The following is a 14118-nucleotide window of genomic DNA, read 5'->3' as shown; positions in this document are numbered from 1 at the left end:
AAAAGGTAGAATGAAATCCAATCTCAAGAGCTTTCAGTGTCATCCTGAACTGAGGACCCAAAAACCTCCCCAAACCACACACAGTGTAGAAGCATTTTACCTGAAGGAATGATTGGTGAATTATCCAAACTGGAAGCAAAATTAGAATTCCTTTAAACCTAGGTTTAAGAAGATATGAATTCCTTGAAGTTGCATGCAAATTTTATATGAATAATCATTACTCATGGGATGAGATTCCATTAATCTCTTCCGATTCTCAAAGAAATCTGCAATACCTCTACCAACAGTTAAATATAAACAGTGATAATTACAGCTGAAGGGTAGTGACAAAGATATCAAATTCAACCTTTCTTAAGTGACTTGTTGCCACACTTTTAATACAAACTGACTTGAAATTAGTAATGGTTGTGCCTTTTTAGTTTCATAGAAAAAGGAAAATGGAGTGAAAAAAATTAAACTTTCCTATATAAATGGCTGTTTACATGAAAGTCATGGAGATTATTTGTTAAATACCTCATAAGAATTATAGACAAGAAGGCTGAGTGTGGTTTCAGTGTACTTCACACTAGAAGCATCATGTTGGAAAGCCAGTCAGCCTCCAAAGGGGATCCTGTCCATTATCACTATCATCTTCACCATTAATTTTGCAGCAAGAAGGTAGAGATGGTAAAACTAGCCTCACCTCATTCTGCTTCCTGCTTCTGGGTTAGGGAAGGCTAAACACATTCTTGGACTTGTTTCTTGTGAGAATGTTATACCCTATATACCAGCGACAATGTAGGATGCAAAATGCATTGCCGTTCTGATCAAATCTAAGTGGATCACAGTGAGGGCCATGAAGAGTCTTCTTTGCTTCCAGCTGCACTAAAGGAGCTGGATTTCTCTAAAGAACAGAATATTCCTGTCCTTGGATTTACAACACCAGTCCATGAGAGACTGATTTGGGTTCTTAAATCACATGCCTGCTTTTCTGGAAAGTAGTCCTCAGGTTCCTGAACTATGCCCAGATTATATGAAAAAGACTAATCCCTATTACAGTTATAGCACTTTTTAGTTTTCAAAGCACTTCTCATTCATTATTTTGTTTGATGTTTTACACCAAATCCAGGAGGTAATGTAGTGCGGGTGTTACTCATGCCTGTTTTGCAGATGAGAAAACTGAAACTCTACAAAGATAATTTTATTGGTCCTCGAGATTGTAAAGCAAGTTGCTTTCAGAGATGATTTAACTTTGCAAAAAGAGTTGAGAATAATGAATTTAATTGATAATAGAGGCAGGTTTCTGTACTGTTCTGGGTCCTTTGATATACACATTGCAGGGAAGGGTTTAAAACATGATAGTGTGAATTCATTGATAAAAAGTACATTCAGAACAAATAAAACTGACTCCCACTATGGCTCCCATGTGGTTTCCCATATGGGGAAATGGTGGAAACAGTGGCAGAGTTTATTTTTGGGGGGCTCCAAAATCACTGCAGATGGTGACTGCAGCCATGAAATTCAAAGACTCTTACTCCTTGGAAGAAAAGTTATGACCAACCTAGACAGCATATTCAAAAGCAGAGACATTACTTTGCTGACTAAGGTCCGTCTAGTCAAGGCTATGGTTTTTCCAGTAGTCATGTATGGATGTGAGAGTTGGACTGTGAAGAAAGCTGAGGGCCGAAGAATTGATGCTTTTGAACTGTGGTGTTGGAGAAGACTCTTGAGAGTCCCTTGGACTGCAAGGAGATCCAACCAGTCCATTCTGAAGGAGATCAACCCTGGGATATCTTTGGAAGGAATGATGCTAAAGCTGAAGCTCCAGTACTTTGGCCACCTCATGCGAAGAGTTGACTCATTGGAAAAGACTCTGATGCTGGGAGGGATTGGGGGCAGGAGGAGAAGGGGACGACCGAGGATGAGATGGCAGGATGGCATCACTGACTTGATGGACATGAGTCTGAGTGAACTCCGGGAGTTGGTGATGGACAGGGAGGCCTGGTGTGCTGTGATTCATGGGGTCGCAAAGAGTTGGACACGACGGAGCGACTGAACTGAACTGATGGCCTCCCATCTGTCCCTAAGAGATGAAGGTCAGGGAGTACCCAAAAGTCCCTGTAAAGTAACCTTTGACTTCCAAGAAACTACTGAAGTCATGGGACAGGGCCTTTGCCCCTATCACCGTCAGGCTCGTGTGTAGAGAGTTTCAGCTGGTGTAGCTGGTCCCAGCCAGATCCAGAGAGTCTCAGGTCTGGGAGTCCAAGAACCAGCACACCGGTCCTCATCTTTCCTACCTCCCATTCTGGCTTCGGGGAATTGGTACTTACTGGTACAAAGCACTTCATGTGAATACTGGCAGTGGACAGATGGGTCCCTTTCCTAAGGGAAGTAACTTGCTCTTTGTTGTTGCTGTTGTTATCTAGCAGCTTGGTCGTGTCCAACTCTGTCTCGTTTGCAATCCCGTGGACTGTAGCCCGCCAGCCTCCTCTGTCCATGGGATTTCCCAGGCAAGAATACTGGAGTGGGTTGCCATTTCCTTCTCCTGGGATTGAACCTGCGTCTCCCCGCTGAGCCACTAGGTGTCCTTCCTAGTCCAAGGGATCACAGATGAAGCACTTTACAGTGTTGGCTCATCTATCCTCCAGCAGAGGCAAAGGGAGGAGCCATTACCATCTTGATTTCACAAAAGTGGAAATCGAGGATCAGAGAGGTTAGGTAACTTGTTCAAGGTCACATAGCTAGTCATTAGGAAGCCTGGCCTATGTGCATATTTTCTGCTGAATCAACAGAAACTCTGGCATTAACTGTGTGACGTTGGGCAGGCCAAGTCTCCTGACCAGACCTTTGTTCGTCACCTGCACTGCAAGAAGGGTAGACTAGGATCTTTTCGAGTTCCTGCTCAATATTCTCGGGCTTCTGACTTGATGTGTTTTTATTGTAGTAATACTTGCTGTTGAAGGTTCTTTTTTCTGCCACCAGAGGGTGCTCTTCTCCCAAAGCAGGAGGCACTGGGGAAGGCTGAGTTCCAATTAATAGTTGACACCCTGATTGATAAAATTCTGATCAAAAACAAAAATTCCTGTGCAGCTTTAAGAATTTGTGGAATTCTTAAAAAGCCTTTCCAACTAAGAAAATTAGCTCAAGAAACCCCTTAGAATTTTTGGTGTTCTCACAGGGTAACTCCTCCTGGGGCTTCTGTATGATGAGGACCTTGAGAGCCTCAGCACTGGGCAGTTGGTGTGTTAAGCACCTGCACGTTTCCCAGGCATCAGCTCCTCCTCCCTGTGTTCCTCTATCCTCTCTCCCAGTTCTTGCCATGTCCCCATCCCACTGGTAATATTTATTACATGTTTTCCCTTACATTGATTTTCTTTTCTTACTTACGTGTACTCAAAAGGGAAGCTTTCTGCCACTACCATAAATGGAAAAGCATTACTTTTGTAACACATATGAAAATAAACAGCTTTCTAGAATATAAGTCCCATACTTATAATCAGAGAGGTTCTTAAGTTCTATCCCATGTCCTATGTCTAGAAAAATGAGTTACCTAGTAGGCACTCAATGAATATATATTATATAGGTCATATTCATCTACATGCTACCTAAATGATCTCAAATATCATATGTGGGCAATACTGGGGCAGTGGAAGAGACTACAGGAAAACCTGGTAGATTTGGGGAGTTGAGACTGGTGAATATGACCTGCCATGTGATCAGACCACGAGGCTTTTCTCAGTGGGAGTGGCTGTGTCCACTCCCCACCCCACCCCCGTTTCCCCAGCTCACCTTTGCCAGAAACCCCAGGTGCATATACCTGAAGCCTGGTCCAGTGTACAACTGCGTTCAACCTGAACCATCAGGAGAGGCAAAAAGTCTCATCTGCCAGTTCACATCCTCTAGAATCACTCTCATTAAAAACAAACAAATCAAAAAACAACAGAAAACCAAAAGAGAAAAAAAATCTTGGCAAGGATGTGGAGAAACTAGAAACCTTGTATACCACTGGTAGAAAGGTAAAATGGTGCAGCCACTACAGAAAAGATTAAGCGGTTTCTCCATAAAGCATAGAATTACCCTGTGATCCAGCAACTCCCCTTCTAGGTTTACATTTAAAAGCAAGCAGGGTCTTAAAGAGATACTTAAAGCAGTATTCACAGAGCACTATTCACAATAGCCAAAAGTTAGAAAGAATCCAAATGCCCATCAACTGATGAGTGAATAAATAAAATGTGGCATGTTAGACATACAATGGACTAATACTCGGCCTTCTAAAGGGATGACGGGCTTCCGTGGTAGCTCACTCAGTAAAGAATCTGCCTTCTGTGCAGGAGACCCAGGTTCCATCCCTGGGCCAGGAAGATCCCCTGGAGAAGGAAATGGCAGCCCACTCCAGTATTCTTGCCTGGAAAAATCCTATGGAGAGAGGAGCCTGGGGAGGTACAGTCAATGGGGTCACATAGAGTAGGACACAACTTAGTGACTAAACCAGCACCAAAGGGATGATGGCTACACCTAGATGAACCTTGAGAACATGATGCTAAGCAAAATAAGCCAGAAACAAAACAAGCACTGTAGGATTCCACTTACATGAGGTACCCAGAAGAGGCAAATTCATACAGAAAGAAAGTGGAACTGAGGTTACTGGGGGCCCAGGGGAAGAGGAATTGGGCAGTTACTGTTTAATGAACACAGCGCTTCTGTTTCGGGTGGTGAGGCGTTTCTGGAAATGAATAGTGACAACAGTTGCACAACTTGAAAAGCACTTGCCCACCGGGGTTTGCTTGCTCCCGTGTCTCGGCTGGCACGGTGAGAAGGAGAGGGCTGGGTTACCCCGAGGGCCCCAGGGGCAGGAGGAGGATGAATCAGAGGAGCAGAAGCCCGCCTAGCACAGCCAAACACCCAGCTCGTGTGCAGAGCTGTGCTGTGTTAAGCAACTGAGTTTGGGGATAGTTTGCTTTTGGGGCAATACTAGCTGATACACACCCCACCCCCAGGCTCCAGCACCAGGAAGGGAAGGAGGCTCTTCGCCTGTGCCCAGGGCAGGGCATCCTGCTTCTCTAGGGGGTCCCGGATCTCGCCATCCTCTCTTCTGGGGGAGCTAGAATGAAAAGGGCTGGGACCACAGGGAGGCCTCCCAGTCCTCCAGCAGGCTGGGGACACAGAAGCAGCTGGAACAGATGGCCTTTAGGGTCCCTTCCAGTCACAGAGTCGATGCCCTCCTAGAGGAGGCTGTCATTCCAAATGGGTCTGCAATCTTGCAGTTCCAAAGGCTGCCTCCCTTTCCATGGGTACCATAAGGTGAAGAGGGCAAGAGATGAGCTCCTTGGAGAGACTCAGAGATGGCCATTTGGGAGATTGTGCTTCCTTCTCTGTGAAAGCAGTGAGAATACATTCCAAACGTGGCCTCCTGCCGGGACACCTAGGGGCACAGCTGCAGGTGACAGAGGAGAAGCAGGCTTTGACCTGAGCTGAGAGTCAGTTCCTCTCCTCCAAAAACCCCCCTCAGAATCTCTGACCTTCTGATTAAGCCTGTTCCTCCTTTCAAGGTAAACCTTACAATCGTTATTCTTTCATTTTGTTACATTTTTGCTTAAGAATATTTTAAAATATGTGAGAGAATGAAAAAGACTCAACCATCTTGTTTTTTCCTATTTTTATGGGAAACATACAGTATTTCAGCTACACTGTGGGCAAAGTGGGCTTTGATGAACTTCCCTGGAAATGAGCCACCAATTACAACACCGTTTCTATGGAAAATGCATGGCGAATTCTACACAACAGTTCTACAAATGGCTTGCGAGTTCTACGCAACAGTCCTACAAATGGTGGTGCCTGATCACGTTTCCAAAACTACTTATTTCTAGAAGCAATCTACATTTTGGTAAAATGTAAAGAATCCCAAACTTGACTAAGGCATCTTTCATTATAATATGAAGCATAATTTGTCTAACCTGAAAAAAAGAACAGAAAAAAAAAGTTGACAACTTTCTCCTAAGCATTTCTTTCCCATGGTTCAATGTAGTCCAGTCCCAGATGTGCAAAGATTTCTTCTTCGCTTTCCGCTTTGAGAAACATCCTCTGAAAGCATAAGAAGACATATGTGCACCATGATATTTTTGTTAAGTATCTCCGAGCTGACATAGTAAAAATGTTACTTGTAAAATTGTCTTGTCAGAATGAATCACTGCCAAAACACAATTCCCTGCTTCTGAGGATAAAAATTCATTTTACCTGACTTCTGTAATTTTTATATTTTCACCCCCAAAAAACTTGATAAATTAAGGTAAAATTATGACAGCCTTATATATTCAACTAGAGGCATTTGATACTTTTCCTATTGGTCTGTAGTGTTCATTAGAACTACCTGAAGGAGCCTTTTAAAAGAATGTTGAAAATGGAGCTGTAATCCAGCCCAATGAAATCAGAAGATCCAGAGAGTTCTTGTCATTCATCTATTTAAGAGGTCTGGGAAATTCTCACGTGCAGCCAGAATTACATACTGCTGCCATTGGTAAGGAGGAGTGGCGATTATGGGATGCTTGTACATGCCGGATTCTCCTCCTGGCCTTCCACCCTGCCCTACTCCCACCAGGCTCCCAGCCCCACGGTCTGCTACTTCAAGAAGCACTTCCCCTCCAGTCCTTCTTGTCTATAGCACAACGCTGGGCACATAGGAGGCGCTCACTTACTTTGAACTATTTGTTTTGTGTCAGTTTGTAAGTTTCCTAGATCATGTTAGGTGAAGCTGCCTCCACTCACATGCTACATAACTGAGGCTTTCTTGCCAGCATCCACAGCCCTCCCTTATGACAGCAGCACCCTGATTACTCTTTGGAAAACCACACCTCCCTATTCTCAGTCTCTGAAGGTCACCTCCAAGGAGGGGCACAGGACACAAGCCTGATCAATCAGAGCCATGGAAAGGGGTTCAAGGACGGCTACATGGCCCAGGTCTGGCCTGTGAGCATTAGCTAGGGCTTGCTGGAACTATTAAGAAAGTTCTTTTCTGTTGGCATAGCTAAGCTAGAAGGATAGGATTCATGGGATAACCCTGCCTGAGAGTGACACCAACACTGAGGGCAAATTGCATGAGCACCTGGATCCAGCCACACCTGAAGTCCGTGTTACCCCAGATGCCACAGTGCATCAGCCAAATTTTTTCTTTTTCTGCCACTGCCATTTTGTATTGGGTTTCTGATTTTTTGTGAGACAGGATCTAATGAAATACACTTCATTTAGACTAAACTTGTAGAAGATAAAAACCATTACTTCTGCTTATTGTGTATCTTCTTCCTACTCGGAGCTTCCTATAGTGTCCTTGATCACTGCAAGGACAGTTCAATATTTATAATAACTCCTCCTAACTCGTGCAGCAGTCATTCCGCCGCAGCAGCGTTTGGATCACCACCACTGAAGGAATAGCAGGCCAAGCGAGTCGCTATGGTGTGTGAGTCTAGCCGACCGCTCATCTACCTCTCAGGACAGCTCTGTTGCTCTCCTTCTTGCAGTTGACTCTCATTAATGACCCACGTGGCCACTCGGAATTCTACTTCCCACTGCATTTGAGGGATACTTGAGTGACATTTGTGATTTGGGGAGATCTTTGGTTTTCTTTGGAGTTACACAATGCAAACACCAAGGATATACCAAGCTCAATTCAAATTCATTGCTGGCCTGGTTCTGGAGACCCAGCTAGCTCAGCATCGTTGAGCTCAAAGCCTCCGAGGTACATTCTGGGCCCTGTGGGAGTCGTGTTCCTGTCAGGCTCTTTCCAGCTGCCCTCAGTTGTGATCTGTGGGAACGGGGCACCTGGGGCAAAGGGAGCTGAACGTGGACACTAGAATGAGTTCAGGAAAAGCGTTCAGGGAGCCAGACTTGGGGATGAGGATTAAAGTGGCCCATCTCAGGGAGACAGCGCTCCCTACCTTGGTCTTGTCATATAAAGCGTGGTTATCCAGCATCATCTTCCGCTCATGTGTGGCATAGCGCCGGATGTCTCTCTCAAACTGCTGGATAAGAAAGAGATCATTAAAATAAATCACTGTCAAGTCTAGAATGTCTTCAGTATTATTTGTCTAAAGATATTTAAATCTCTATAATGAAACATCTAGCTTATTTGTCTAAAGATATTTAAATCTCTATAATGAAACATCTAGCTTATTTGTCTAAAGATATTTAAATCTCTATAATGAAACTTCTAGCTTTCCTGCTGGCTCAGTGGTAAAGAATCCACCTGCCAGTGCAGGAAACGTGGGTTTGATCCCTGGGTTGGGAAGATCCCCTGGAGAAGGAAATGGCAACCCACTCCAGTATTCTTGCCTGGGAAACCCCATGGAGACAGGAGCCTGGCAGACAGTCCATGGGGTCGTAAAAGAGTCAGACACAACTTAACAACTAAGCAACAACAACAATGAAATATCTATCTCCACTAAACATTCTCCAAGTGAATTTTCTCCCCCAGAGCAACAGTCCGCCATGACAAAGCTCCACGCACACACGTAAGCATTGGATTGTAAGCTCCATGAAAACAGGAGCCTGATCTGTTCTGTTCATAACCATATTCCCTCCTAATGATGCCTGGCACACAGATGATGTACAGTAAACGTTTGCTCAGTGAATAAACAGGTATTATGAGGATTGTGTCCAGAATAATTCCTGGTCCAGAGTAAATGCTAGATAAATAATAGTTTGGTGTTGTTTTCTATTTGGAATGCAACTACTGTAAAAGAGGATGAGGAGTCAGGAGACCAGGTTCCAACCTGCATTTTGCCTCTATCTGGCTCTGTATCACTCGGCAAGTCACCCAACCTCTCTGAATCTTGGTTGGTCAAATAGGAGGGTGGAGGAAGTGTGTGAGTAAGGTCCTACAGCAAGGTCCTCTGGCTGTAACATCCTCTCATGTGAACTTCTATAAAACTGATGGTCTGGGCCAGCTGCTTCAGAGTAGCATCTCCTATGATCAGCATGGGCTCTGAGGCTCCAGGGAGAAAAACTTGAAGCCTTAGATGGATGACAAGAAAACCTTGGGAAAAGAACGACAATGAATGAAGTTGTTGAGATTAATTTTCCTAAGAGAAGCACAGATCTAGAAATGTCCTTCCCATGTAGGATTAGGGAGGAAGCTTGGAATCATTGAACATGAACTTGGGCAAACTTTGGGAGATGGTGAGGGACATGGAGGACTGGCGTGCTACAATCCATTGGGTCGCAAAGAATCAGACATGACTGGGCAACTGAACAACAACAACATGGAATAACTGCACAAAAGTGAAAAGAGGGAGAGTGAAAAATTTGGCTTAAAACTCAACATGCAGAAAACTAAGATCGTGGCATCTGGTCCCTTTCACTGCATGGCAAATAGACGGGGAAACAGTGGAAACAGTGACAGACTTTATTTTTTTGGGCTCCAAAATCACTGCAGATGGTGACTGTAGCCATGAAATTAAAAGACGCTTACTCCTTGGAAGCAAAGTTATGATCAACCTAGACAGCATATTAAAAAGCAGAGACATTACTTTGCCAACAAAGGTCCATCTAGTCAAGGCTATGGTTTGTCCAGTGGTCATGTATGGATGTGAGAGCTGGACTATAAAGAGAGCTGAGCGCCAAAGAACTGATGCTTTTGAACTGTGGTGTTGGAGAAGACTCTTGAGAGTCCCTTAGACAGCAAGGAGATCCAACCAGTCCATCCTAAAGGAAATCAGTCCTGAATGTTCATTGGAAGGACTGATGCTAAAGCTGAAGCTCCGATACTTTGTTTACCTGATGCAAAGAACTGACTCATTGGAAAAGACCCTGATGCTGGGAAAGATTGAGGGCAGGAGGAGAAGGGGACGACAGAGGATGAGATGGTTGGATGGCAACACCGACTTGATGGACATGGGTTTGAGTTAATTCCAGGAGTTGGTGATGAACAGGGAGGCCTGGCGTGCCGCAGTCCTTGGGGTCTCAAAGAGTCAGACAGACTGGGCGACTGAACTGAACTAAAGTGGTGAGTATGGGAAAGCTGGTGAAGACTGGGACCTGCCCTTCCTGACTTGGATGTGTGAAGACAGACTTTCCAACCCGAAGTCCTTTATAAGGCAGTGGAGGGGGAGCTGGGGCTGTGGAAGAGTCAGGGTGAAGCAGATTCTGGGTGTAGTAGCTGCTGGTCTATGAAAGTATGGGTGTGTTGCTTAGCACATGGCCTCCAAGCCCAGGGCTTCAAGTCCCCCCAGCACTTAGAGCAATGGCTGCTCACACTGGGCATGGGAAGGCTGGAGAGGATTGGGTAACTGGAGCAATGAAAGGCTGACCCTGGCTCCTCAGTTGTGTGTGCTGAGAGATCTATTCCTGGACTCCTCTGCCAAACACCCTGAAGCATTTTTGCATGGATTATTAGGAATTATCCTGATGTCTTCCATTTGGAGAGTAATAATATTGATTAAATCAACATTTATTGAGCACCTACCACATGCCAGGTGTGTTCTGGGTGCTTGGAATATAACAGTGAAGAAAACAATGATGTCTGCCCTGGTGGGGCTTGGATTCAAGCAGGGGACACAGATAAGACATGGTAGCAGCATAAGTGAAATACATGATGGACATGAGCTTGAGTAAGCTCTGGGAGCTGGTGATGGAAAGGGAAGCCTGGTATGCTGCAGTTCATGGAGTCACAAAGAGTCGGGCATGACTAAGTGACTGAACTGACCAAAAGTACATGATGTGTTAACAGGTGATGCTGGGTACCGGGCAGGACTCATGAAGGAGACAGGATGCGAGGAGGGACTTGCCCAAGGGAAGGAGTTAGCCAGGTGGACTCAGGAAGGAGCACTCCACGCAGAGGGATCAGCGAGAACATAGGCCGAACAGAGGCCTTAGGGAGGGGTGAGCCTGGCCCGGGTAGGGAGAGAGCAGTGGGAGGAGTCCAGAGAGATGAGGGGGTGAGAAGACCACGCAGGGCCTTGTGACCACCGGAAGGCTTTTACTGTGAGTTGAATGGGAAACCCCTGCCAGGTTTTGAGCAGGGGAGTGATGATCTGACTTATGATGACAGGATCACTCAGGGGGCAAGCGACCAGTTAAAATGGCCATAGCTATAATCCAGGCAATGATATCCTAGTTAATGTTTACAGAGTGCTTACCCTGTGCTGGGCGCTGGGCTGACTTCTTGCTTTATATTAATTTCTGATTTGCTCTATTATCACTAGTACTTAACAACTTTTAAAAGAATCTAACATTATCTCTAAAAGGACAGTACTACATATACAATTAGCCTCAGAACTGTATTAAGATGAAGGCACTGTCTCATTCAGTTCTCATGAAAATCCCACGAGGTTGGTACTGTTATTAGCCCCATTTTTCAAATGAAGAAAGGAAGCCCAGAGAGCCTCAGCAATTTACCCAAGGCCACACAGCCAATGATAGAGCTAGGGTTCAGACTCCTGAATCCCAGACTCTTTACCCTGGATGTTTCTGCCTTCTGCTTTACAAGCTCTTTGGTTTCTCTCCATAACCTGTGAAATAGGCAGGGTAAGGAAGTTGTCTTTTGTTTCAGATAAAGAAGGGCAGTGGCACTAAGTCTGGCTGTATCATTCGCTGGTCACAACAGACTTCAGAGATTCGCCTACTGCTGCTGCACGCAGCTGTGCAAGCTGTGCACCGCAAAACTCTAGAGGGCGCCGGTCACATGTAGCCTTCGTAAATATGCATGCTGCTTCTGACAGTTTCCTGGGAAATGGCAATAAGCTGTTTTCAGGAGGAGATGCTTTTTAAAGTTGGTGGAAGGGAGCCATCTGGGCTAGTAAAGAGGCTGGGTTAGCCTGGGCACTTGGGCACCATCGTTCGTGTGTTTCCAAAGCAGAGTATGCCTCCTCTCAGCATCTGACACAAACATGGACAAGACTCTTGAAGGAACCTCAGCCAATTAAAGCCATGCTGACAAACAGTTCGAGTTTGAAGAAATAAGATTCAGAGGAAAACAGAAGCTTCTTTAAAAAAAAAAAAAAAACAGCAACAAACTAATAACCTCTGGACCCAGTCTAGAAATTGTACCATACTTGGATGGCTCTAGAAAAATCTCTGCTTAATGTATCCCTGCGGATATATTCTGCTCTGGAAATCTTTAGCGCACAAAGGTGTGAAGGAAGCTTTGTCAGCTTAGTAGATGAGACTGGGGGTGAGATTAACAGATTAATTGGTTTGAGGACATTTCCCAGGCTCTGAAATCTTTGGGTAAAAAGGTGGAATTAAATTTCCCAAGCTGCATATATGATGTATTGTTTCATCAGCTTTCCTACTTTTTATGAATGAAAGATGCCAGCCAACATTTTTGATTAGGGTAAGAAGTTCCAGTGCTGAGATTGTGCGCTGAAATAATTCCAGCCCAAGGCAAACACACTTGACATTTAATTCAAGGTTAAGGACAATTAATTTCTATGTCGTTTATTATACAAAATCCTCCAATGATGTGTACCACTCAAAGCAACAGCTAGCTACATGGGAAAATAGAGCGGGGTGTTGGTAGGAGGGTGGAGCACAAGCTGATGGCACAGACCACAGGCACTATGTCTGATATCACTCGTGGGACCTGGGGACTGCTGGTGCCCAGCACTGGTCCCGTGCTTGGCACGGTGCTAGGGGCTTTGCCAGCTTCATCTCACTGGATCCCTGCAACCCAGGGGGGTAGCGCTGTCTTTGCCCTAACTTTCTTGATGGAAAACTGAGTCTTAAAGGCCATGGGGAACTTGACGAAGATCACCTAGCTGGTCAGAGGCAGAGCAAGGGCTTGTGACCAGGTCTGGGGTGAGCCAAACCTGTGCCCTTAGCCACCAGGCTGCTTTCTCTGCTTCAGTGGTTCTCATACCTGCAGGGTTCTTTCAAGCACAAACTGTTGGGCTCCAACCCCAGAGTTCCTGATTCAGTAGGTCTGGGGTGGGGTGGTGTTCACAGGTCTAACCTGGTAAGCAGGTAAGGCTGATGCTGCTGGTCAGGATATATCACATTTTGAAAATACCTCTTCTAAAGGCATCTGTCTCAGTTGACCGTGTGCAAATGGAATGCCCTGATTCAGAGATTTCTGGGCACTCTCTTCTCTCCTGTCCATCATCTCCTCCTTCCCTGTCCATCCTCCTGCCGCCACCACCCCCGCCATTGTCTCTCCCCTGGCCCCAGGTAGACCTCGTCTACCTCTTACGGAAAGCTAAGCCTACCTCTTATGGAAAGCTAAGTCTACCTCTTACGGAAAGCTAAGCCTACCTCTTACGGAAAGCTAAGCCTACCTCTTACGGAAAGCTAAGTCTACCTCTTACGGAAAGCTAAGGCCATCCCAGGGATGAAGGCAGCACTTACCCGGGAGCCAGTCCAGCCTAGCAGGGCAAAGGCATGGTTTTCGTAGGGGCACATAACCAGGTCCACACGGATGGCCTTCCAGGTCTTTCCTTCCTGCTGGTTGGACTTACCACTGTCTACTCTCTGATGGTGCAATTTTAAAATCAGAAAGCATTTTTGAAAATGATCTAAAGTATCCACCTGCCTGCTTGGCAACTTGAACTTTTCAAATGTCGACTCCACAAGGTCATAATATAAAAGTAATCCCTGAAAATAAACAAAAAGACATCAGGAAGAGTCCCTGATGAAGAGTCCCTGATGCAGAGGGCCAGAGACTTTATATTGGGCTCTTAACAAATGCTTCTAAAGAAAGCTTTGCACATTTGAGAATATGGGTATGTCTGTCCTCGCATTGTGAGCCCACCTGTGACTCTAGCAGAGAAAGGCAAGGAGTGGGTGCATTACCCTCCTTCTGCAGCAGAGGAATTTAATGATTAGAGGGGCCACACTAAGGCCACTTCATGGCAAACCTGCCAGAGGATCCACTCCCTGAACATCCTATTGCAGACAGCGCTCAGAAACTTGCCTCCCTCCCTTAAGTACAAACCAACATTGAACAAAAAGCCGAGCCCTTATATGAAGTTGTTTTGACTTAGTGTCCCTCCATATTATCCTAGTCAACCATAGTAGGTCAACTCGGGCCCAAAGGATTGTGGCTGGAGGCTCAGCCTGCTTTGGGGCCTGATGATTCACTCTTTCTAGCAAGCACTTTGGGATTGCTACTCTGCCTCCCTTGGAGACAGGGACAAAATTAGTGGTACATCACCA

At 45.4% G+C, this 14118-nt stretch overlaps 1 protein-coding gene across 1 annotated transcript in view; it reads right to left on the bottom strand.

Moving 5' to 3' along the window:
• Positions 1–5973: 5973 nt before the first annotated feature.
• DNTT (DNA nucleotidylexotransferase) overlaps positions 5974–14118 on the bottom strand; it is a 31768-nt gene continuing 23623 nt past the window's right edge. Inside the window, exons 9-11 of the mRNA XM_068961738.1 lie at positions 13312–13557; positions 7908–7991; positions 5974–6060 (exon numbers count right to left, since the gene is read on the bottom strand). Coding sequence (XP_068817839.1) covers positions 5974–6060; positions 7908–7991; positions 13312–13557 — 417 coding nt within the window. The remainder of the gene's footprint in view (positions 6061–7907; positions 7992–13311; positions 13558–14118) is intronic.

The sequence above is a fragment of the Capricornis sumatraensis genome, chromosome 23, assembly GCF_032405125.1.
Source record: "Capricornis sumatraensis isolate serow.1 chromosome 23, serow.2, whole genome shotgun sequence".
Classification (NCBI taxonomy): domain Eukaryota; kingdom Metazoa; phylum Chordata; class Mammalia; order Artiodactyla; family Bovidae; genus Capricornis; species Capricornis sumatraensis.
The sequence above is the reverse complement of the archived record's forward strand: the minus strand, read 5'-3'. Positions and strand labels throughout refer to the sequence as shown.